Below are 26,988 nucleotides of genomic sequence, written 5' to 3' on the forward strand. Positions count from 1 at the left end.
ACTGTTAGTGGTTGTCTGCCAAATACTGATCACAAGCTAGGGGAATATTTCAGCCAGCTTTGTGTTTGCCACTACATTACTGCTGATGTAGAGAGGGTGGTGTGTGTGCGGGTCACAAAATGTAAATTTGGAAACCTGCTCAGGAGTTCTGAGTCTTTATCATAAATCATCTTCCTTCCCTGCTGAATGCACGGTGAGTACAGTGTAATATAGGTGATATATAAGCCATTTTTCTCCTGCTTCCCAGTTCATATATCTCTTTTATTCCTCCTTGGTGGACAAGAAATAACCTGTTGACAAAGATTCACACACTGCTCACAATGATACAGTGCGGCTACGCTTTGAATTCCTTGAGCCTCAGAGAAAATATTTCTGACAAGAAAAAGATATCAAGATAAATCTCAGTGGGCTTCTGACGTTCCCGTATCTGCGCCAGACAGCTGAGCTGCTGCTTTCTGATCCGGGTTCAGCTCTCACCAGGCTGCAGCGGCTCCAGGGGCCCCAGTCGTTGAGGACGCAGTCCTCGGGGCAGGGCAGCCGGCTCTCCCTGGCCCCCAGAGGCATCTCCTCCGGGTCACACAGGTAGTCCTCCACAGACTCCGACGGCCCGTCTATGGTGTTGAGCATGCACCTGTGGGATTGGTGGACAAACACTGAATTTGACCTGCTTTTATGCTCCAGAGAACAAAAGACTCAGACATTATGTTTTAACTGGATACAGAGTTGGCAAGAACATGAAGTATTTGACCACCTATGAGTTTCTCAAGTTCGTCTGAAGGACACTTCAGGCGAACTTTATGGAAAACAAACAAACAAAAAAACAATCAACAGCAACACAAACCAGGGCTCTAACTTAAGGAGTCCCATCTTCCAGGGGATATAAAAAAAATGTATCAGTAACAATAAAAATACATTTTGGGACTGTAGCGGGTAGGAAGGTAGACCTGGGATAAAAAAAAATAAATACAACTGTAATTAAACCACAACATTAATCTGACAATGTTGTCAATGTAGAATTGCAATTGTACACAATCCAGGAATGTGCAAGCACTCTGCCACACACACTAACACGAGCACACACAGCGAGAAGATGAACTGCGGCTGTCAGACAGTTACAATGGCGTCCCGAAGGGGTGGTAGGATTTTACCCTTTCCGGTGTCACTGCCGGCCTAACTGGTGAAACGTACCGCGGAAGAGACAAAAGACAAAGACGGGGACAATCTCGCTCTCTAAAATTGATTTATGAATTCAATGCACGCGATATGAATAAATCCAAGAATGCATGTATGCTAATATACAATGTAATCATTTCCATGGTGTTTTATTTATGCCATGCATCACATTTAATTATGGGAACAATTTTATTTTGTCATTTTATAATTGGGACGACCAGACTTCGGAACGGTTTAAATTGTTTGTTGGGGAAATTCGGGACGGTGGTGAAAAACGTAAAGTTAGAGACCTGCACAAACTCCAATGGCTATAGAGGGTCAATGTTAACACAGACTGGTTAAATTAAACACCTGAAAGTAAGTTGCACCCTTCTTTTTACTTTCATTTTATGTTTTAACCAAGTAAATTCATCTAGAACATTACAACGCATAAATGGATACAGTATCCTGGCTTTACTCAACTGCCGCAGCCACATTTTTAGAATTTCTTCATCCAAATTACAGCTTTTTATCCTCCAGCAGAGAAGATAAAGAGGAGGTGACTGACACTATTTTCACTGATAATGTCACCTGCTCTAAAGAGCAGAGACTTAACTGAGGTCATTAGTACTCACTGTGATTGTAAATCAGCCATCTAAGCATTGAACCACCAACAATCATGAAAAGCCATTACCCTTGATCATTACAAGGGACACGGATGCTGATATCTCATGACGTCCCTGTGTCTTATCATCTGTATGTGTTTTTACAGGACCACGATGTTTGGTTCTATATGCCTCATTAACCATCTAATCACAGTCTTGTGAGTCTATATAGTCTAATTACAATGTGTGTCTTGGCATCATGAATTACACAAATCCAAAAGTTTGAGTTCCACCCGAAAGGATTTGTCAGTGTGTCGATTGTTGACTGTCAGCTGAATTATGATAGACAGGTTAGCCCAGATCTTTTTTGCATGTTTTTTTCTTCCAAAAACGTGCATAACTTCACACAAAGCAGGCAAATTTGAATAAAAATTAGCATGCGTCAGCTTTAGTAGCGGTCTGACAGCCTGCAACTGCTATAGATTAATCTACAAAATATATATTTTTTCTGATTAATAATAATAATTATAATAAACGTAACTAACAAGTGCTCATCGCATGTTCCAAAAGCCCAAGGTGATGTCTTCATATTGCTTGTTTTTTACAGATAAAGAGTTTTCTGCACGATGGCGCTGCTACATAATACAGTTTATACAGGATACATCCTAGTCAATGTGTTAACGTTACATACAGTAACTTACAGGGAGAAGCAGACAGGAGTAACGGCACAGAAGCTAAGCAATGTATTGCTATGGGTGCCACATTAGTTCAGATCCGAAAGTCACATAATAACACAAACAAACTATAACCTATCGAGGCAACGGAAGACCAGCAACTCCCGTGTCCTGCGAGGTAAAATAACTGTTTTTGTCAATGGAGTCTGGTGGCTTTGAAGACAGTTCTCCGTCTGAAAGGGCTGTCTGACGGCAAGATAAAGTGGTGAAAATATTCTAAATATAGCGTACACTTAAACTTATATCAATTTTTTTTTTTTAAGGTGGCTAAAATACCATTTTCTGCTGCTCCCGTCCACAGCCACTTTACCTCGCCGTCATTTCCAAACTTAGCACAGCTAACGTTGACTCAGCTTGTACTAGCGTTCACATTATTCATAACCTTACTGTGGTAACCTACGTCAATGTTTTTTGCTATCAGCTGAGTGGGCGTTTCCATTTGAAAAACCCAGAAAATAACGCAGATGGACCCGCCCTTTAATTAAAAAAGCAATTCATTATCAGCATTTCTGATGATCAATGTTCAGTTGATTGATATCAACTAATCGGCTAACCATTGCAGCGCTAATATACACTACTATTAATAGTTATGTATCTACTAATGTACAGTATATAAAGAATATAAACCTAGTAGGACAGACAGCTAGATATATACCTGACTTTTCTGGTCTGGACGCCTTCGCCGCAGTTCTCTTTTAAGTCCACGTTGCTGACTTTCCACACGCTCCACGGCTCGGCCAGCCACACATACTGATTACAGTCGCTCTGGCACGGCACCACTTCATACACCTGAGGACAGAAAAACATTAATCATGTGCTTAACCTGTTCTCGATATACTTTAAAGTAGATACAACAGCAAGTCAAAGGGAGCAGATTGGTAGTTTTTCCTTCTGGGTTGAGCCAACTCATGGTTATAATCATCATACTCGTGAAAAAAAAGTGGCCTCTGTAATCTATATTTCTATAAATATATTTCCTCTTAGCCCTGCAAGTTTGTCAGTTAAGTTTTGCCTAATACACGGTGATTCTTTGGCTCAGCTCTCTGAGGTTTAACTCAGCCAACAAGATTATTTCTGACTCTGAGAAATGTCAGTATAAATAAAACTCCAATCTGATAGTATCTTGTTTACTTACAGTGAGGATATTGTGACTGTTTACATCTATCTGTCAGTGACCCACTGACATCAGTGACACTTAACATCTGCGACTACATTTACAAATAGCCGAGGAAAGCAGCTCTTACCTGGGCCTGTAGCGATGAGTCACATCCAGCAAGCATCGGGGTGGATTAAAAGGAGACAGACGGATTAATGAGCACATGCCAACTGTTCATATAGTGCAGAATCTATGATTAATGCAACATTCGAGAGGACATAATCAGAAAAGCCTCTGGCATAAATACCTGTGTGAATTTAGCAGATACACACACACACACACACACACACACTGGCAGGCGTAGATCAACACAACCTTAATCTGCATCTGCTGATGCTCACAGGCCTGGAAAGCATTTCATTTTTGCAAATCATGGAAACCTTAAGGTATCAACTGGCACACGTTGGGGCATTAATATGGTGGATGGGATCCATTTATAGCACCCAATGCTTTTTGTACTGTCGCTGCTCAGCAAAAAATGAGTGCAGCAATAATGAGGGGAAGGTAGAGGAAAGCTCTGCAGACTCAAGCTTATTATTCATTAATAATTAATTCCTTTCTCTCCCTCTCTCCAGTGTTGGATACGTATAATGTGTATCACGCTATATTATAGCAGTATAAATATATTGTAGCGCAGCTGATAAATATTCAAGAATCAGGTTTTTTATCTCAGGCCTAGTCCACATGTATATGGGTATTTTTGAAAATGGTGTATTCCCCCCTTCGTTCTGAAAAGAAAATCACATCCACATGAGCATGGTTTAAAAAAAACAACAACATCCAGACAAAGGCACAAAAACATTTGAAGCGCTGTAAAAGCCAGTGGGCAGGTTGGGCCACACACACCGGTGACATTGGCAGTGGCCTACGTAGCACATTCGGACGCCTCTGATCATCAATATAGTGGAATAGTAACTGCTCTTTTATGTGTAAACATGTAACGAGTCCTGTTAGCAAGGTTATTTGGCCACATCCGCCGTTAATGGATGTATTTATGCCGCCGTTGCACGACATGTCACCTCATTAGTTATTATCACAAAGGAGATAACGGCGCACACTCTCTGACATTACAAGCTGAAAACTCAGTTTTCAAAAGCTCCGTTTTCAGTGACCTAAAATGCCGTTTTCGTGTGGACAAAGGGACAAACCGAATAGAAAAAGCTTACATTTATAAAAAAAAATACCCATGTGCGTGAGGATGAGGCCTCAATCTCCTGCTCAGCCACCAATTCAGACTTCAAAACAGAGCTTGAGTTTCAGTTTCAGCGTCTTTACCTGGTTGATGTGGTCCAGTTTGGGACACGGCCGGCCACCGTTGTAAGGTTTCTCTCGAAGCCATTTGGAGCGAACTTTGACTCCGCTGCCGCAGGACTTGCTGCAGCGTGACCAGTTGGACCATTCACTGAGTTTACAGTCTGAGGGACAGGGGATGATGCACGCCTCCTCAATATAACCTGCAAAGAAGACAAACAAAAGGATGCGTTTTGCAGGAATTAAACTAATATGTTGGTGGCTTTGTTTTTTTGGCTTTGTGACCTATAAAGTAAAAGGGATGATTATTTGTGCACACACATATCAGAGGATAAACTGAAAGACAAAATGATTATTTGCTACTTTTCAGTCTGTTTCACTGAATGACTAGAGAGCACACTGTAGTCTGTTATTAATTATTTCAGAAGGGAAATGCATTAACCAGAAAATTGAAATTAGCTTTGAAATAAAACCTTTGTTCTCTCTGTATCCCACCAGCAGGCTTTCAGCCTCTCAGCCTCCAGGTTGAGAATGACTGCTTCGGAGAAAAATGGCCTTGGCCGGCTCTTGAATCCCTTAGAAGAATTTTGTTTTCATTATCTAGTATGAAACTACATTTGTCCTAATTCCCAAAGGTTAGTTTTTATTTTCGATCCAACAAACAAGTATTAAAGTTCAAGAACTCTGTAAATGCTAGATGGGGAAGAATACCCAGCTGTAGGAGAAAACTATTAACCAATACTTCACAAACTAATCTAAATGCACTTATTGATTTTTAGCCCAGCGGAATGAAAACAGGGACCACATCTAAAGGCACAATTATATGGGCTGTTATATAAAAGTCTAAAAGTCTACCAAAGGACAGGTTGGGCCTCGCTGTAAGCTTCATTATTTCAATCTATTTTCACTCAGCTCTCAGGGTCATGACACAGTCAACAGAGCTGGTTTTAAGAATCTCATTCCGCTTTTAACTTGTGTTTTTCTGTCTCTTTCACCAACTGTGGGCTTTGATTCCATCCGCTTTCTCCAGTGCACACAGGCCAAGGTTCAGTCAAATATGTTGACAAAATATTACTACTCTGAACTTTTGTCTGTGTCCATAACAACATGTGTTTTTTTTTTCACTTGCCAGATGAAAGTCTGTTTAGTAGAACCTAATACATCTTTTTATGCTTGTGTAACAGCACTGGTCTGTAAATCAGTTTAGCCTTTGATTAAGAAAATCGATGAGGTGAATGAGCCGGTAAAGTGGAGTGTCTAACCACTTCCTCTGTCTGATGTGTGCTCTTTTAGACGGCTTTGCTCTTTAGTTAGAGACATTTGGTGCCACACTGACTGACTTGCTGAAAACACAATTCCCACGATTTTAGATAACAAGTTTCAGAGGAATCCCACAGTGGCCAGTCAGTCCTTCCCAATCAATCGTGTCAATGTGAGTAATTTTTCTCACTTTTTTAACCTGTGGAAAAGTCTTGCTGAGCACATATGTTCTACTGTAGCTATCCACTGCTGGCCACTGAGCTTTGCTAGACGAAATGGAGAATAAGTAGATGGTAGGGCTGCACAATTAATCAAAAATTAATCACTATTACGATTTTAGCTTTAGCAAAATTAAATGACCATGACTGTGATATTGACGTGTAAATGGAGCCACCAGGGGGCAATTGAGATGTTTTGGTTTCTCTTTTGGGGAGCTGTCATGCCGCTGCACGTGCATCCTGCAGCAGCAGCCTGTGAAAAATGTCCTGAATGTTGCAGCTGCAGTCAAGAGTAGAAGAGTAATATACTATATAATACTCGCTAAATGAAAATGCACCGAATTCAGGTGAAGAAGAACCTTATTTTAAGCCTTATTTTGATACAAAGATGTGTTAATTAGCAGGACTGTAGCACAGCATGGAAGTGAAAGCAGCGCTTTGTTGATTTAAATGTAAAAATGCAATAAAAATATTTCGTCCCTAAAATCAATGAATAATTGTGATAAATAATCGTGAACTCATTATTGATCTAAATAACTTCATCACCATTTTGGCCATAACTGTGCAGCCCTACTAGAGGGGAGAGTGGTAGTTATTTAAATTCTTTGTTCAAAAAGTGATTTGAAAGTCTTCTCAAAGTCTGAACATATCCGGTCATGTTCAGACCAAAAATAGCACTGCATTAAAAGAAATAGATAGAGAAATAAACACATTCGCTGTGTTGGTGTGGGCGTGCTGCTAAAGGTACTGTTGAGAAGATGAAATACAATTCAGAAAGTCCAGTTTGAGTAACACACCCACACATTTTAAGTCTTATCAGACGCTAAAATCACTGCACGGCAGCTACTGATAATACAATGAGACAGGATCTTACAGCTCTGGAAAGTTACGACGACGACTATCACTTTATCCTTGATGAGTGCAAGGTAAACAGTAGAATTATGCTGTTTGTGTTGCAAAGTCATTTATCAGGAATTTGAACTCTATGTTGCTGCAGCTATAGTTTGAACGTTTTTGCCAGATGACCCTGACTATTTTTTTGACAGAGCCCCCTGTAGTGGTCTAATTGAAATCAACAGGAAGGCTGATTTGTTTTTTGATGCAGTGCAAATATTGGTCTGAACGCAGCATTAGCATCACTTAGGATGGGTGGGGGTTTGTCAGTAAGGACAATGTGCACATGAGCAACCCTTTCTCACTCCCAACTCGTCAGATACCGCCGTTTGGTGAGTGCCCCTCAGCATCGGAAACTGAGAATGTGTTGGCATGAGACTAACCATATCAATCTGGCAACCAAAACCAAACAAACCTGAGTCCGCTTACAATTGAAATAATCTCATATTCCTGGGAGTCCTTTAGTTTTTCTCTTTTGTTACCCTCTTTCAGCATAGCTACAGACCAATGCTGCTAAAGGTGGTAGCCTCTTGCTCAAAAACACTTTAGGAAGATGGATGATTGGAGCTTAAAAACAGGGTCTAAACTTGGCTTAGCTGGAGAGGAGCGTTGAAGGGTGTGTTGACCCAAAACTGAGCAGTACGATTCCTTGAAGCTAATATGATTAAAAAATAAAACGTCTACTTAATCCAGTCAGGACGAGAGTCCTGGCAGCACTCTGACACCGACTAAATGCGCAGTGACATAACGATCACATCCATACACATGCATGCACACATGCACTTCTGCCTGACCTCCTTACACTCGGTTGCTCATGAGACCAGATCAGCGTCACTACATCAGCACCTTGCTGACTACAACATGACCTCTGAAATAATCCTCATCACCTTTGACCTCCCACTGTAAGTCCTGGAGTCAAGTCCAGTCATTCTAAATCACTGACACCGTCACTTTAAGTTCACTCACAGTGCAAACGCTGCATCACCTCAGCCTGTGGTTAAGTTGTAGTTCAACTGATATAAACTTGTTAGGTGTCGTGCCAGGCTCCCAGGGAGGTCTTGGGTCGAGTCCAGGTAGGAGATCACTCCTTTTTGCCTTTAGAAGTCAACTTGTAACCTGGCACAACCTCCAGCTGTAATTCCCAAAGCAGTTGTAACTGCTGACTGCTCAACTTCACCTGAGATGTTAACAATTTCCCTGCCCAGCCAGCTCTTGAAGCTCCCCGAGATAAATGGGATATGCACTGAAATGCCTCTGGAAGTAGACCAGCTTTCTAACAACAGCCAAAACCAACATCAACATTTTGCTGAGAACATAAGCAAACATAAGCAAACATAAAAATGAATCTGTGCTTTACCATTATTCCCAGCATGGTAATGCCCTGTTGTTATTTTTTATTTGCACATTGCAGGAACCCATTGGCATTCCAAATTAATCAAATTTCAATTTCAATTACAATTTTGGCTTCCACCGATTATGAAAACAAGACAATCAACATAAAATGATTATTGTGCCGCATTCTGTTTTCGCAATGACGCTCTGGTTTTGTCTTGTGTCATAAATCAAACGCACCCCTTTCCTTTACAGCGGTGTGCTTTCGCCCCGCTCGGCAGGTCAGGGACGGCCGCTCTGCGTGGGAGGATTCCCTCAAGGGAACTCTCCCAAGCCGGCCGTATTTCCTCTGTAATGGTGTGCCACGACTGGCTTGAGGCAGGCATGGAAAGGCCTGGGGTAAAGTTGGCGCTTTACAGCAGCCCTCGCCCAGACCTCGCCGCTCAGTGCACGCTGTGCCCTTTCTCCCTGTGGGGAGGGATGGAGCTCCCTGCTCCTGGCGCCACTGTCAACCGGGTTGGACTGTCCTCAGTGCTGCAATGTTGGCAACCCACCTGACTCCTTTTGTAACACGCACCTCGTCTCGTTTACCATGTTTTGTGGTTGTGACCTTTTTTGCAGTGTCATCACTATTCATATCCAACCAATGGGTTTATGATTCAATTTAATAGAGCTCAAAGTTCTGCATAGATCTAGCTTTTTAATTTCGCTCTCAAAGTGCACCAGAGAGATACATTTAGGCTATAAAAGTTTCTTTCTAAATGCTTGATGTTAATGAGCAATCCTGTTAAATAATTTTGATCTCAATATTGACCAAAATAATGTTGATTATGATTTTTGCCATAATCAAGCAGCCCTAATTCCTAGCATGTTGAAGGAACCTGTAAGTGATATTTTAATGCAGAAATAGAAGACAACCACAAAATATGGCACATATAAAAAGTGCAGGAGATTGATCACCTGCACGGTCAACCATTTGCTAAATTCCCTGAAGCTCCATAACTTCTTGGAATCTCTGGCATTTCTCCCAGAAATGTTCTAACCCAATCATATTCCAGAGGTTTCAGTTTAGTTTTGTAGAAGCTGTTTAGACAAATAAGATTGTGTTTTCTTTAAACATGGCTTGTTTCAGTGAGACAATTCCTGAATTTCCTCTCTGGGTATCAATACAGACTTATCTTATTTCTCACTGTCATTATATTTAACTTAATATTTAAAATTATTTTTTTGTCTGTAACCTTTAAACATTAATTTGTGTACTGTAATGCTACAATGAGCAAAATGTTTGTGTAAAAAAACGAATAAATGATCAGGGCTGTCAATCGATTAAAATATTTAATCACGATTAATTGCACATTTTTATCAGTTCAAAATGTACCTTAAAGGAAGATTTGTCAAGTATTTAATACTCTTATCAACATGGGAGTGGGCAAATATGCTTGCTTTATACAAATGTATGTATATATTTATTATTAGAAATCAATTAACAACACAAAACAATGACACATATTGTCCAGAAACCCTCACAGGTATTACATTAAGCATAAAAAAAATGCTCAAATCATAACAGGCAACCACAGCTGTCAGTGTGTCAGTGTGCTGACTTGACTAAGACTTACCCCAAACTGCATGTGATTACCATAAAGTGGGCATGTCTGTAGAGGGTAGACTCCTGGGCACCCATAGAACCCATTTACATTCACATATCTTGATGTCAGAGGTCAAGGGACTCCCTTGAGAATGACCATGACAGTTTTTCCTCGCCAAAATTTAGCTTAAGTTTGGAGCGATATTTAGTCTCCTTTGCCACACGTTAGTAGGACATGGTTGGTATCAATGGATTTCTTAAGTTTTGTTTTTTTGCCCATCGATGACACCCTGATGGAAGATCGTGCCACCCTTTATTTCTGCCCATCCAGCCAGGAATAAAGTCCGTCTGAGTCACCGTAGTGTTGGCCTCTGAAACCAAATTTCATCCGTTCTATGGGTGGGTGGCCTGAGAAGCTTTACACGAACCTTAAGGCTCCAGGGATCACCCAACATTACAGCTTGATTTTTGACCTGTTACACCCCCTGCACCACAACCATCTCCAAGGCAACGGGGACAGTCTAATCCCTGGGTGCTCTGAAAATAACTATGGAGGAATAAGAAAGTCACCATAGGCCAGAAGGACCCTTTGATGTACATAACTAACCTTAACAGACGCTGAGCTTAGTCCTCAAACCTTCACAGCACACTGCCTACATGTTGTAACACTCAAAACAGCGTAAGCTCAATTATACGGCACAGGCTCTCAGTGTGTTTTTCTTATTCCAGATATGGGTCGTCATGCACCAACAAATCTGTTCTCTGCAGTACTGCTCAAGTTCACAAGTCCTTAGCAAGATCCCTGCCCTTAAGCTTTACCCTCTACGGCTCCCCAGAGTGACTGCATTCCCTCCTCCTTCACCACATCCTGCGAAGACGAGGCCAAGGCCCCCTGAGCCATCCAGTGATATTAAGTCATGGTAAAGGTCAAAAGCATCACAGGTCACTTATAGTCATAAATATGAAAACTATATGAGTCATGTCACATAAGATCAGATAAAATAAGATAGTCCTTTATTAGTCCCACAGCGGGGATATGTGCAGGATTAGATAGATAAGATATAGTAAGTAAGCTTGTAAGTATATTGTAAGTATATAAATATTTTCCCTGACTACACCATGACCTTGCACAGTGTTGATGGTAGTAGTTCAATTTTTTGTTGAGTAGTTCATTTAACATTTTTGTGAGATCAGATTGAAAACTCTCCTAGATGGATAGAGTGTCGATTTAGACCATCGTTATAATGGTAGACCTACATGATTTCAGTCTTTGGCCTGAGCTGGTAAGTCTGTGGCTTGCTCTTGAGTTTCTACCCCCTCAGTCACGACTTGGTTTTGATTATATTGTACATGACATCATACTAATTAGATCTCCTTGTGGCTGACTGCAGCTGGGAACTAATAGAATCAGGAGTTTGTCATTTGGATGTTACTTAGTGGTGTAACCGTCACGGTACGGGGGTCATGGTCCGGTGCGCGCAGAATACACAGTATGTAGATTGATGCATGCAATGTGGAACCAAAGTTCACAAGCGTGTTCCGCCCGAACACTTTTAAGCTGTACGGCATTAGCAACATGTGCTGAGGTTAGCACAACAAGAGGATTGGCGTGCGATTCAATCACAGTATGGCGAGTGCAAATGAAATGGCACAGATGGAACAACAGAGAAAGAGTTGTGTATACGATGAGGGCGGTGTGTTGGCGCTGCCCCATTGTTGTAGGTTATGTGAATGGAAACACATCCAACAGAACATTCAACAACATCATCCAGATGTGCCGATCATCGGGATGATAAATGTTCGGGTGCTTTGAACGTTTAAATATAGCCAAGGTGAAAATAAATTGACACACTCCTCCTAATGCACAAGTTTTATTTTTCATAGCAGTTTCATAGCATAGCCTGTTGGGCTTGAGTTTGCCATGTTATGATTTGAGCATATTTGTTATGCTAAATGCAGTACCTGGACAATATTTATCATTGTTATGTGTTGTTAATTGATATCCAATAATACATATATAAATACATTTGCAAGCGTATTTGTTCACTCCCATGTTGATTGATATTAAATACTTGACAAATCTCCCTTTAAGGCACATTTTGAACAGATAAAAAATGTGCAATTAATTTACAATTAATCGCGATTAACTATGGACAATTACGGGATTACATATTTTAATCGATTGGCAGCCTTAATATATAATGTACAAATTTCCCAAATAATTTTTTTATATATTAATCTCTGCAGTTCACAATTGTCATTTTTTTTACTTGCAGCAATGCAAACTCTGACTAAGAGAACTCATTTATTGAGAACTGTTCAGAGCAGCACACAGCGTTATGGAACGAGGCAATCTGAGAAGTGAGCAACACCACGAGGCTTAGATCAACGTGCACTTTTAATGATAATCCCCCTTTTTTCTGTTGATGTCTGTGGAACAGAGAGATAACAGTGGCACAGTTTGCCTGATCGACATCACAGCCGAGGGCACTGTGTCAGCAACAGAGTCGAGGAAGGACCATGTCTCCTCCTCTATCAAGATCAAAAGTGATGATGACTGCGATGCAGAGAATGGCACAGAAAATGAAGGAGGGAGTGGCAGAGAGAACGGAGGAGAAGAGCGGCTGAATGAGAGGGATAAAAGAGAGATTTAATGATATCTTTGAGATTCACATGTACTAACGCCAAGCGTCATGAAAGTGTTTTTGTTTTTGTGTGCACCTCAAGGAACATTTCTTTTTGTCTGAGCTCATTGATGCTTGAAGATGAATGCATGGATGCACACACACGCACACACACACACAAGCTCAAAGACATTCACATAGGTGTAAAAATACACAGAAAATACACAAACACAACAACCCCATCCTTACGACGTGCCCTTGTCACACCCACACCCAGATTAACTGATGCATATCTGAAACTGTGACTCACACAAGGAGACTAAAACCATGTTTATATATGCGCAACACTGATGTATTCATTTGAACATCTTCCGCATTCTATTTCAGAGCAATTTCACAACGAGTTTCTGAGCCAGGATTCTTTGCTTGAAGTATTTTGGATCTGAGATAAGACCTTACAACGACGAGACAAATGATTCCGACAGGAGTGTGCCAGAAAAAGGCCTCCTTACGTGAAATTCAGTATTCGAAATGAGTCGCTAGCCTCCATAGGAGGAGCTTTCATATCTGCTCAAACAAAATCCTTCACTTCAGATGAATATTTAACAGAACAAAAAGTTATTCTTGCATCTGCATTCCAATGTGCTACAGTATTTTTCTCACCTGAAAACCAAGGAGTTGAGGCTGGAGAGGGAAAACAATACCATATTACAAAGATTTGTACTTCTGTGCTTTCAGGCAAATTTCTGTCAGAGATGCTTACATCATTAGGCCGAGTGTCCAAAGAGCATTTTATTTTTCTGAGCGCCAGCGTCTTTTTTCAATTGTTCCCAATGAGGACAGAGTGCATGCGGCCGCCTCCAGAAAAAAAGCTGCTCCCAGTTTATTTTTTTCTGAGCGCTCCAACTTTTTTGTGCGGCCGCTCCGAGCGCTGTTGCAAATCTCTGAACTCTTCAGAAAAGTGCTGGTGACGTCACTGTAGAAATTGGAGGAGACCTGAGCTTTATATGTCAGACAGACACAATCATATCAAAGACTGAAAAGCCCGTTTGTGTGAGCAGATCGGTTGGGCGGACGACAATGAATGTTGCTGGTGAGTTTTGTGCTTTTATCACCATACGTGTCGTCTCTGACAGATTGTCCTCCTTGCTCTCGGGCTGTTAGATTGAGCGTTGACCAGCTCATTCTTACAAAGTATGAGGGCAAGCATCCTCCGGTTGGTGCTCATGGTGAAGTCGTGGTTAGTCTTAAGACAGTCACATTTTAGTCATTTCATTGTTTTAGTCATTGAAAAGTCATTTGATTTTAGTCAAAATGTTTTCCCTCTTATTAATGAATTAGTCAAATTTATTTCACATCAAATTATCTTATAATTATCTGATGAAAAACACAGGTTGAATGATTAAGAATGCAGCTTTTGCAGTTAGTTTGAGTCTTCCTCATTAATGAGCGCAGTGCTCATTAATGATGTGCAGTTCAGTCGCACCCACCGGTTCGTTATGAGAGCCATATTCGTTACTCAACCACCCGAACCTGACCTGACCCACAAACTACCAACTTGATGCATTATAGTAGCGCAACTGTCAGGATTGAGGTGTGAAACACGGAGGACAGAGACGGACCGAACACCGCCGCCGTGCGTGTGTATGTTTGAGACAGAAAGGTGGAAGGTGACAAAAATAAAGAAAGTATAACATTTTAGTATAACAGCGGTTAGAGTGATATGTATGTCCCAAGATATTGTTGTTATAGAAACATTAAAAAAACGCTGGGAGCGCTATAAACGCTTTATGGACACACGTCCTCAGTGGTCAAAAGTCAAATTTAAACGGTTAGTTGGCCCAAATTGTGACAATTTCTCACTGACCTCTATAGTGCTATGTAGCCACGCAGATAGTTTTGATCACACTGTCAACAGTTTTCATTGGGACTATTTCTCCAGTAAAAAGTAGTTCCAGTGAAACCTAATCACAGCAGATTTTAAATGAGTTATGAAACACCATCTTTCAGCCTGTCCCCACCTCCTGCACACATTTGAAAATCAATGAAAGTGAGGTGGGGGAGTGGAGGGATGTCAGAGTGCATGGCTCTGTGTTAAGCAAGCTGAGTAGCACAGTAGCATGGCTATGGAGAGAGCCAAACCTTTCCCCACTGTGGACCAACATTTTGACTCTTTAAATGACCTACAGTATATTCATGATGTATTCAATTAATCCATTCCTTCATACAGGCTGCCGCTCACCTCTTGAAAGAAAGTACAACATGTCTTTATTTCAAACACAGTTAGTGCTGCAGCTCCTGGAGAACCAAGTTCATGAGATGAGTCTATATTTAATTAGATTTTCTTTATCAGGGAAAAACCAATGCCTGAATGGATTCTTAACAACTGAATATGTCAAAAATTAATATATTCCGTTCATTGATCCGTACAAAAAGCGTATCGGACGTACACTGTGAAGACGTGGAATCTTATGTACAGGTGTATTTAATTAAATATTGTTGACCTCTTTACTGAGATAAATGGGACAATTAATCATGATATTGATTTCAGGTAATGTCTCTCAGGCCTCGGGCTAATAACCTCAAAATCTTCAGGATGATGTCATCAAATAGTAGAATGATTTTTGCAGCAGCGGTTAAATCCCCAAACAAAAACACAAGAGTCAAACTCCACTTTTAAGCACATAAATTACATTAATATCTCATACCATGAATGTATCAACAGCTCAACAAATATATTTTTTTGTGTTTAATTTGTCAATACGGTGAGTACCACAAACAGAAACCCATACCTCCATGGTATTGGAGTCGTGTCTTAGCGGGAGATATGTCAAAACCTGAACAAATTAACTTATATTATTTATATATTTTTCAGACTTTTTTTGTCTGATATTTTTCAGATATTTTTTTTCGAACATTTTTTTCAGACATTTTTCAGATATTTTTTTTCAGACTTTTTTTGTCCGACATTTTTCAGACTTTTTTTGTACGACATTTTTCAGACTTTTTTTTTCAGACTTTTTTTGTACGACATTTTTCAGATATTTTTTTCAGACTTTTTTTGTACGACATTTTTCAGATATTTTTTTCAGACTTTTTTTGTCCGACATTTTTCAGACTTTTTTTTCAGACTTTTTTTGTCTGACATTTTTCAGATATTTTTTTTCAGACTTTTTTTGTATGACATTTTTCAGACTTTTTTTGTATGACATTTTTCAGACTTTTTTTTCAGACTTTTTTTGTACGACATTTTTCAGATATTTTTTTCAGACTTTTTTTGTACGACATTTTTCAGATATTTTTTTCAGACTTTTTTTGTCCGACATTTTTCAGATATTTTTTTTCAGACTTTTTTTGTATGACATTTTTCAGACTTTTTTTTCAGACTTTTTTTGTCCGACATTTTTCAGATATTTTTTTTCAGACTTTTTTTGTACGACATTTTTCAGACTTTTTTTTTCAGACTTTTTTTGTACGCATTTTTCAGATATTTTTTTTAAGACATTTTTTCAGACTTTTTTTTTCAGACTTTTTTTGTCCGACATTTTTCAGATATTTTTTTTAAGACATTTTTTCAGACTTTTTTTGTCTGATATTTTTGAGATATTTTTTTGTCCGACTTTTTTTGTCCGACCTATATGTTGGATGACCCTGATGAAAGCCACAAGCCAAAACTCCTCAGTCATTTTTCAGACTTTTTTTTTCAGACTTTTTTTGTCCGACATTTTTCAGATCTTTTTTTTCAGACTTTTTTTGTACGACATTTTTCAGATATTTTTTTCAGACTTTTTTTGTCCGACATTTTTCAGATATTTTTTTTAAGACATTTTTTCAGACTTTTTTTGTCCGACATTTTTCAGGTATTTTTTTTTTCAGACTTTAATGTCCGATATTTTTCATATCTTTTTTTTTAGACATTTCTTAAGTTCTTTTTTTCAGACATTTTTCAGATCTATTTATTCAGACTTTTTTTGTCTGATATTTTTCAGACTTTTTTTGTCTGATATTTTTCAGATCTTTTTTTTCAGGCATTTTTTGTACGACATTTTTCAGACTTTTTTTTTCAGACTTTTTTTGTCCGACATTTTTCAGATATTTTTTTTAAGACTTTTTTTATCCGACATTTTTCAGATATTTTTCTTTCAGACTTTCTTGTCCGATATTTTTCATATCTTTTTTTTTGACATTTCTTAAGTTCTTTTTTTTCAGACATTTTTCAGATATTTTTTTTAAGACTTTTTTTATCCGACATTTTTCAGATATTTTTCTTTCAGACTTTCTTGTCCGATATTTTTCATATCTTTTTTTTTGACATTTCTTAAGTTCTTTTTTTTCAGACATTTTTCAGATATTTTTTTTCAGACATTTTTCAGATCTATTTTATCAGATCTTTTTTTCAGACTTTTTTTGTCCGACATTTTATCAGATATTTTTTTTCAGACTTTTTTTGTCTGACATTTTTCAGACTTTTTTGTACGACATTTTTTTAAGACATTTTTTGTTCGACATTTTATCAGATATTTTTTTTCAGACTTTTTTGTCTGACATTTTTCAGACTTTTTTGTACGACATTTTTTTAAGACATTTTTTGTCCGACATTTTTCAGATATTTTTTTCAGACTTTTTTTTTAAGACATTTTTTGTCCGACATTTTTCAGATATTTTTTTTAAGACATTTTTTCAGACTTTTTTTGTCTGATATTTTTCAGATATTTTTTTGTCCGACTTTTTTTGTCCGACCTATATGTTGGATGACCCTGATGAAAGCCACAAGCCAAAACTCCTCAGTCTGACGATAAAGTTGTTCTGTATGCTACAAGTGTTGCTGGAGTATTCCCCTCCTTTGTTCACCTTGGAAGCAGGTTCTGTTGTATCTGAAGTCCCTACTCTGCTTCTACAAAACCGTAACAAATGAAACCAAAACTATCCACATGGCTCAATGTTTCTATTATTTTTGTAATTTGGGTGAACCAACTCTTTAACAAAGCAACAAGCTCTGTGGTTAAACCTCTGCTGTGCACACATACACACACTCACCATGACTGTTGCAGCGCGAGGTCTCCACCAGCCTGTTGTCCTGGTCGTAGCACACCATGGCCTGGTAGCGGTAGCCCTGTCCACACTCCTTGATGTCTCCCTGGACCTTCATCCCCAGGATGCTCTCCACTCTGGCTCCCTCGGGCAGGATGCAGTCTGACCAGTTCCCCACTGGCTGGGCGTTGTATTTGTCACAGGGGCAGTACTGGGTCTCACTCAAAGGGTACATCTGCGTGTTCTTGCACTTGTCTTTCTTTTTGCTCCTCCCTGATGAGAGCAGAGGGACAGAGATGAGCAGAGTAGCTTTGGGAGAGGTGACTCCGCATGTCTACTGGTGTTGGTGGATTTCTGTCTCTGTTAGGCTGAAGTGGTTTTGAGTCTCATCATATTAAAGGCTACTGTAAAGGCCTTTGGGATGGTTTGGGATAGTGTATTCACTGGATGACACAGGAGTTGCTGTCCCCCCCATTTGTGTGGGATGACAGCAACTCCTGATGATAAATTGCACTGGCAAAATTGTTTCAAGCAGAGTGCTCTTTTATTGGAACAGCTTGACGTCTTTTTTTAAATCCTCAGACGTGTCGTTATTATTGTTAATCATAGATCACTGTGCAAACTTTTTGGCTGGACCGCAGAGGGCCAGCCCTACAAACACAAAAATCTGTCACTGAGTGATGAACACGATTGGTCGGCCAAGTGTTGGAGTGATCCAACTTTAAGGACTACGCAAAGATTACTACAATTAAAGTGATAAAAGTGATTACTAAGATTAAAGGTTTTGGTGTTTTGAAGTGGGGTTGTATGAGATACTTATCGATGGTGGGTGTATTACCTACAGTAGATGTCGGCGTGCCCCAAGCATCGAGGGGGTACTAACACAGGAGCAAAGCAATGTACTGCTATGGACGGGGACGGCATAAAAATGTATTTTAGCCGCCTAAAAGAAAGGCTCACCTAAAAAAAATCGATAACCGTTGAAGTGTACGCTATATTTAGAATATTTCCAGTGCTTTATCTTGCCGACAGACAGCCCTTTCCTTCTCCTTTCCGGCGAGGAACTGAACTGAAAGTGAAACTTATCAATGCTCTCTCCAAAGCCAGCAGACTCAGATGACAAAAACATTATAGATACGTTTTCACTTCACTTTCAGTTCAGTTCGCCGTGGGAAAATATTAGAAATATAGCGTACACTTAAAACGATCAGTTTCTCCAAAATTGGGGCACACCGACCGTCATCTACTGTAGGTAATGCACCTACTGTAGGTAATGCACCTACTATGGATAAGTACATCATACAACCCCACTTCAAAACACCCAAATTATCCCTTTAAGAAGAGGATACAGACTAGTATTAATTAGTTAAAGGGTATGTGAGGAACATCTAACATAGCTGTAGGATTCTGGATAAAACTACAAAATCCACCCCCTCTCCTTCTCGATTCAAAGTGAACGAAACAAAATCTTCAGAGAGTGTTTATATGTATTACACGACCTCTTTGCTCTTTTACACTTGGGTGAGCGAGTCAAAAGATTTCACATCAGGGGAAAATAAAAGCTTTTCAAAGCCACTTTCTCAGTTTAAAGTTGACTCCCTCCCCCCCTCCAGTAACCTCTTGTAGAGGCGCCTTAATGCATTGCAGCACTCATTTCATGTCATTTTGCTTTTACGACTGTGATGCACAGGGCAACTGTCTGGGGACGCCGTGATGGATAACAACGGCTGAGGAGTTATTTCAGATTTGTTGCTTTAATCCCACTGGAGCATTTAAGTGGCGAGAACCACCTGAATAGATTTATGACCTTGTGTTTAACTTTACTGCTCGTGTCTTGGAGCGTTGCCCACCAACATTACCCCTTAAACTCCCCAACACTGTAACTACAGTGCAAATAAGCTGAAAGTGGTAAAAAAAAAAACAGCCCATTGTTGCTGCGCCACTCTCTGTTCTCACCTATCAACGCCCTCTTTCTGGTGCGGACCCCCACACAGTCGGCCGTGCAGGACGAGAACTTGGACCAGTTGGTTAGCTGGCAGTCATCCTGGCAGGGGAGCTGACAGTGCTGAGTGATGGCGGGCATGGCCTTGGCGAATTTCAGACACTCGCTGATGTCGGCCTGCGTCCCGTCCAGCTGGCGACAGGACACAGCTGGAAGAATTAGAGGAAGACGGGTCAAAAAGGCTTCATTAGGACATAAAGTGGTTTAATCTTTTAATGTTTCAACTGATTGATTGGTTGTCATAGCAGATATTGAAAAATGCGAGACAAAGACGTATGGTAATAAAAGTGGAAATGAGTGAACTACAGAAGCACTGGCCATACTGTAAATATAACTTTGAGGTACTTAACTTCTATATTACTATTCTATGCCACTTTATACTGACTCCAATACAATTTAATATATTATTTATATTATATTATTTTATATGGACTATCTTAGACCATAGGAATAATATGTATGAGTTTTGAAAATGGGTGCAGTTCCCCTTTTAATGAGAAGATTGATACCACTTTCTTATTCATCTGATAAATACAGCATGAGGTTCAAACCAGCAGCCAGTTAGCTTCGGTCAGAAGGTCCACTAATTTAATAGTCCAGCACATAACCTCCTATAAAACCACAAATGAGATAGGACATTACAGTGTGCATTAGGTAAATTAGTACATTAGGAACAGTGAGTAGGTTCTGGCAGTATCTACTGTAGCAGTGAGGTTGAGATTGCAACCAATTGAAGCCTCACCCGGCCAATGCGAAAACACGAATGTCCCTCTCTAGAGCCATTTGGAGCAGAGCCAGTGCGTACATTTTATGTGTACAAGGGAAGTGAATTGTGAAGCAAGAGAGAGAGCGACGGCATCCACAGCGAGTAACATTATCAACTCTGGCCCAAGCCGTTCTGGGCTACTGAAGACACATAGTGGTGCAATGCAGCAGACTCTGTGGAGAGGACCCACTCCCTATGTAGATATAAACGTCTCATTCTAAGGTAACGGAAACAAAACGATTCTTATTTTCAGGTGATTCTACACAAAAGAAAATGTAGTTATTAAAATTATATTCCATTTCTGCCAATAGATCCCCCTAAATGTTACACACTGGTCGTTTAAGGTGCTGGAAGGTGGATTTCTTCCCTTTGGACAGAGCCAGGCTAGCTGTTTCCCTCCATTTCCAGTCTTTATGCTAAGCTAAGCTAAGCAGCTGCTGTCTGTATCTTCATTTTGTTGTATCAATCTTCTCATCTAGCTCCCAGTAAAAAAGCAAATAAGTGCTTTTCCCAAAATGTCGAACTATTTCTTTAATAATTAAAAAAAAAAATTCTAATGTCGGTCTGTTTTGCAATGGAGTATTTCTACATTGTGGTATTGCTACTTTTAAAAGGGCACTCCAGTGATTCCGTATTGCACTTCCATACATTTAAGTGATTGCACTCAGACTAGATAAAGCTGACATAACTGTTTTAAAAGGCTGTATAGTACTCCCTGTTACTAGTAAAGTCACTTCGATGTGTAAAATTACTGTTAGTGCCCCTTTAAGTACAGTAAGAAATCCATCTACAGCTACCCCCACTGGTGAGCAACATAACATCAAATAGAGCAACTAAAGAGTCAATGAAAAATAGATCAGAACAGTATAATTCAGATCATGTCTCACGGGGAGTTAAATAACAATTATAAGTGCAGCAGACACAAAAGCATCTCTACCTCAATTGGTTTGAAGCCCAGAAGTCAATTTATGTTGGCTTGCGTCATCCCATCCTTTGTTCTTTCAATAAAGGATATTACTTGTGTTGCTGCAATATTTCATTTTCTTGTGATGCAGACGTTCTGCAGGGCTGTACCTTCATACAGAAATCAATCCCTGAGCACATTTTCGCTGAACCCCCCGTGGGCACTTCTATTAGTTTGGAAAGCCTCCGTCTGGTGGTGTGTTAGGTCAGGTCTTATCTTGAGAATGTGTGTGCGTGTGTGTGTGGAAGAGAGAGAGAAAGAGAAGCACATGCTTTCAGTTGTTCTGTGTGTTTAATAGTGCTACAACAGTGTTTTTTCCCCCTCAAAGGAAAGCCTCTGACCAGGTAAACAACACAATACGCTGTCAGAAAAACCACATAGACCAGAAAGGGCAGTGTGTCTCATTTGGTTTAAGTCAATGACAAAATGAAAGTGTCAGAGGGCTAAAAAACATGTTCAGAAGGGTCTATACATGAGGTGTCATATGGTATCAAGTCAGTGAAAAGCTGCACAGGATCTGGAAGAGTGTGGTGTTGAGTATGTCTAAAGTGGACCTTAAAGCATTGTCATGAATAAATTGATTCTTCCATCCATTAATGTAAACTAGCGAGGACGAAACAGAAATATAAGCACTAATAACGGCCTTCTATAGGAGCTGGAACATAATGAAATTGATCATTCTGCGTGACCCCCTGAAATTGAATTTTTATGAAAGCCTCCCAGGACTACATGACACATCCATCCTCTATGAAAAGGCAAGAGGAAATATGCTTTTAAAGCCACACTCCTTTAAAGTACTTGTCACTTGTGCGTGAAGCATATATGAACGGGAGTTTGGGCTGTCGTATGCTATAGGCAAGGTACAGCATCTTCTCCTAAATTTCAACAAGAGACATTCGATTAAAATTGCATGACAAGAGCCTGAGGTGGAAAAAAAGCCAGCAGTGAAACAACCCACATTGTCAAACGAGTCTCAAGAGGCACATGACGAGTTGTGACACATTTCCTTCCCAAACTCAGGAGGATTACAAAAATAAAGTAAAAAAACAACCAGAAAAAAAAGAAAAGAAGTCTCTTGTTGATGTGTTTAGGAGTGTCAGCCTCAGTTTGTGTTGCGTCTTGTAAGTGGGAGGATTAGATGTGTGCTCTGAGTAAATTGGCCTTTTCTCTAAACCTTGGCACATCCATCTGTTGCCTCGTGGCCGGGCTCCAGATGCACCGAAATGAGCAAAAATTTAATTCACGGTAATTAGTAACGGTTCACTGAAGATGCAGAAAGAAAAGGGAGATGGAGAGATCGGTTTTCTTTACCTCTTGTTTGGAGTCCTGGTCCACAGGTCTCCTGGGCACCGGGACGGTCCTGTCTGAGAAACCATGGGACCAGTTGGCACTTCCTCCATTTGTGGGTTTTCCACCTGGAATAAATCAGGACAGTATAGCCATGTCATTGCAACCATAGTGTTCACTATTAGACCAACATTGCACCATGTGAGACAGACATATGTAAGTTTTGTATAGAGCAGGGGTCAGCAACCTTTACTATCAAAAGAGCCATTTTAGGCAAAAAAAGAAAGAAGATATATCTGTCTGGAGCTGCAAAACATTTGGGCATTGTGTTGGAGGTAACACAGTTTATAGTCTAAGTATATAGTATATAAGTCTAATGCAGTGAGGGACAAAGAGACAATGTACTACGGAGTACTAGGACCACATTGAGGAAAAAACATCTGAGATTTACAGAATAAAGTCAAAATATTACGAGAATAAAGTCATAACTTTACAAGAATAAAGTCATAACTTTTCGAGAATAAAGTCATGACTTTACGAGAATAAAGTCATAATATTATGAGAATAAAGTCATAACTTCACGAGAATAAAGTCATAATATTATGAGAATAAAGTCACAATATTATGAGAATAAAGTCATAACTTCACGAGAATAAAGTCATGACTTCACGAGAATAAAGTCATAATATTATGAGAATAAAGTCATAATATTACGAGAATAAAGTCATAACTTTTAATGAGAATAAAGTCATAATATTATGAGAATAAAGTCATAACTTCACGAGAATAAAGTCATAACTTAAAATCAATATCAACCCTCTGATACTTTGTTAATTCAAGCTGTTAAAAAACATGAAATCTGAAATCAGCCTCTTTAGATCACTGTAGTGCTTTCACCTGAATCCTGGACAGATTTTGGGGACCTCACAGTCCCTCTCCTCCTCCAGCACCTCTGGACACTCCTGTCCTCCGTTGGACGGCGTCTGGATGACAAGACGCTTCCTTGATTGCTTTCTCTTCACAGCGTTACCAGCTGAACAGACACACACAATTATTGAATTAAAATAAGAAACGTCTGCATGGGAAACTGATGAGAAACATGTCAAAATGATAAGCTAGGCTGCTTTGTTCACAGTCCTTGAAGAATGGACTTGGAGACTACTATTGCCAAATTTAATTGGACAGCTATCGTAGACAACAAGCACATCTGATTACTTGGGATATCAAGCCAACAACGATGATGTAGAAGAATCCCATTAGGCCTTGGAATTGACTCAGATTAAATTTATGGTGTTTACATGTTTGGATTTGACCTCAAGTAGTTAATTAAGATGAGACGAGCCTCTGGATGGCCCCGAACGCTGCTTTAACGTTTTTTATGTGGGTGGTGTGAAATTCTCTGCACAAGGTGAAGATATCAATAGCATCAAATTAAAATGCAAAGCCACTGCTGGTGCTGCACGCTCAGAGGGAAGAGATTTATGCCGCCGTGTCACACCAAGAGGTCATCAAAATATGGACGGTAATGATCTTCAGATGTAAATCAATTTAATGCATTTGCCTCTGCTAAACAGTTTGCGCAATGGCTGCCTGACAAAGGTGACCTCATCTGAACAATGTTTTTCTATCACAACATGAAAACAACAACAACTCGATGACACTTGCTGACACTTGTCGCCACGGGCGAGTCGGCATGCCAGGCGCACTAAAAGAGGTCGGCCCAAAGGTTGTCTAACACGCCAATCTGTCAAATTAATTACGTGTAACGAGACGTGAGTGCAAGTGTTTATGTGGCAGTTAATGGGTCCCACCTCTGTAGTTTCTCCACACAGTCAATTTGAACTAGCGTCTGTGTATACTTCTAGGCTGGGGCAGACTCATAGCAATACATGTTTAATTGATTCTTGTTGTTTATTATCAAATCATAGTTCATTATAGCCTTAAAGTATACGATGCCAAATATTGTGTTAGAAATCCTTGCCATAAATACTATTAATGCAAAACCGCTGCACTAGGGCTGTGTGTTGGCAAAACAGGGGCTACAACTCAATATAGTGCAATATACTGCAACACTGTAAGCAAGGGGATATATTGCAATTTTTAAAATGTAATTTTACGAAAACTGACATAGTATAAAAAACATCTCACCATATGCATAACATCTGAGTAATAGAAGTTTACTTTTTAACTAGGATTACAGTCCCTGTAGCACCCAACATCATAGCACTACTTTGAGAGGGCACATACACTGAGAGGGTGCATTTGCAAATTAAATAAAGTATTGATCTTTGCATGAAAATTATTAATAAAAAAATGAATAGTGTTTTTGTGAATCAATGCAGTATCACAAAACGTAATATTGCGATATTCAATATTTTCTTACACCCCTACAGTGTACCACAGCCTGACTGAAAACTACATTAAATTAAACTAAATTGAAACACAATTGGCCAGTAAACTTTCCTTTTCAGTAATCTGCATGAGGCAGTGTTACTTCGCATCAGCCGGGTCTTATCTCCTTTCAGGGGACGCAATTTCTTTTCACTGTACCTGCGTCACATGTAACCGGACACGATGTCCAGTCGCTGAACGGGGTCATGATGCAGTCTTTCTTGCAGGGCAGCTGACATGGTCGCACCGTGGTGGGGCGAGGGCCGTCTGGACACCTAGGCAACAAAAACACACACAGCGGGGCTGTAAAGTAACACTGCTGGGAACTCTTTACACATTCACCAAAACACAACAGCGAGCAGTCTGAGACCCTCAAACTGAATTATGTTGATACACAGCAGTAGATTGTTGCTCAGTGGAGACACTCACCACTCTGACTACGCTGTTATTATGACTCATCACCCATGGTAAAAGATTGCTTAGGGAAAGTATCACACTAGAATAAAAGTGCTCTTTTTAAATCACCGGGTGCTGAACAAAAAACACTGATTACACCCCGCAGACCTTTTGGCCTCAAAATTGTCAAAGGAAGAGATAAATCTAAATACATGGTTGGCATTTTTTGGTCATTTTAAAGCTGCACTTCTTTTTCTGGTTTCTTCATCCAAAATCACAACCTAGAGTAGCAGGGAGATCCTGTACTGCTGCTCTGTATGCCCAGATTAAATTCTGGTGTTGGTTACAGGCGCTTTACCACCTACAGGAAGCAACAATTTAAGTACAGCGTGTGCTGTGGAGCAAGATGTGCTGGCAACTGCACGATGAACACGATGTAGTCAGAGAAAATAAACACACACAAGTGTCTGTGTAAGCCACTGCACACTAAGAACATAAAAAATATATGATCAAGGATCGTTTATTACTGTAATTTTTATTATAGCAGCTGTAATTTTTATATGAAAGCAGGGTTAGTAAACAGTGAAAATGTTACAGTGAGTACTTCTTTTTAAAATCTATTTATATAACTGTTACTTATTCAATCTCTCATTCAAACTCTCAAACCAGAGTTGGTGATTGTTGGAACAGTGGAACGACTAACCAAGACGGTTTTGATGAGTTTTATTTTGTTTCCGTCAAGTTTGAATGAGGTGTGTTTCCATGATCAGCGGGTAAAATTGTGGTTTCTGTCAATGGAGTCTGGTGGCTTTGAGGATTAGGGCTGTCCCGAATATATTTTTTTGGGCTTTGAAGCTTCGGTGAGTAATATTTGAAGGTATTTGAAGCTTTGCGGTGCTTTGCTGTGCTTTGCGGTGCAGCGCGGTGCTTTGCGGTGCTGTGCCGTGCAGCGCGGTGCAGCGCGGTGCAGCGCGGCGCAGCAGGCTGACATGTTCTCCTCTCTGTCTGTCTCCATCTCCCCTGTTTCAGTCCCGCTGCTGCACTACTGTACACACACGCACCTCTACACACAACAAACAGCGATATCCATCTGAGAATAACTAATGATAATTCATGTTGAATAATGAATAATGTTGTGGGATTATTATATTATTGGTGATGGTTGGAACAGCAGAAAGACTAACAAAGACCATTTTTTTTATTTTATTTTGTTTCTGTCGAGTTGACTGGAGTCTGGTGGCTTTGAGGAGAGCATACTAATAAATACGTTAATAAATTATAATAATTGTCCAAATCCCTGTTAATTTTATTTAATTAAATTTTCACTTCAACACGCA

General features: G+C 39.8%; 1 protein-coding gene across 1 annotated transcript in view; it reads right to left on the reverse strand.

Moving 5' to 3' along the window:
• thsd7ab (thrombospondin, type I, domain containing 7Ab) overlaps positions 1-26,988 on the reverse strand; it is a 178,919-nt gene that overhangs the window by 39,478 nt on the left and 112,453 nt on the right. Inside the window, exons 10-17 of the mRNA XM_074652872.1 lie at positions 25,415-25,530; positions 23,762-23,897; positions 22,889-22,992; positions 19,802-19,996; positions 17,852-18,118; positions 4,923-5,101; positions 3,147-3,280; positions 478-631 (exon numbers count right to left, since the gene is read on the reverse strand). Coding sequence (XP_074508973.1) covers positions 478-631; positions 3,147-3,280; positions 4,923-5,101; positions 17,852-18,118; positions 19,802-19,996; positions 22,889-22,992; positions 23,762-23,897; positions 25,415-25,530 — 1,285 coding nt within the window. The remainder of the gene's footprint in view (positions 1-477; positions 632-3,146; positions 3,281-4,922; positions 5,102-17,851; positions 18,119-19,801; positions 19,997-22,888; positions 22,993-23,761; positions 23,898-25,414; positions 25,531-26,988) is intronic.

This window comes from Sebastes fasciatus, chromosome 12 (genome assembly GCF_043250625.1).
Source record: "Sebastes fasciatus isolate fSebFas1 chromosome 12, fSebFas1.pri, whole genome shotgun sequence".
NCBI classification, from domain to species: domain Eukaryota; kingdom Metazoa; phylum Chordata; class Actinopteri; order Perciformes; family Sebastidae; genus Sebastes; species Sebastes fasciatus.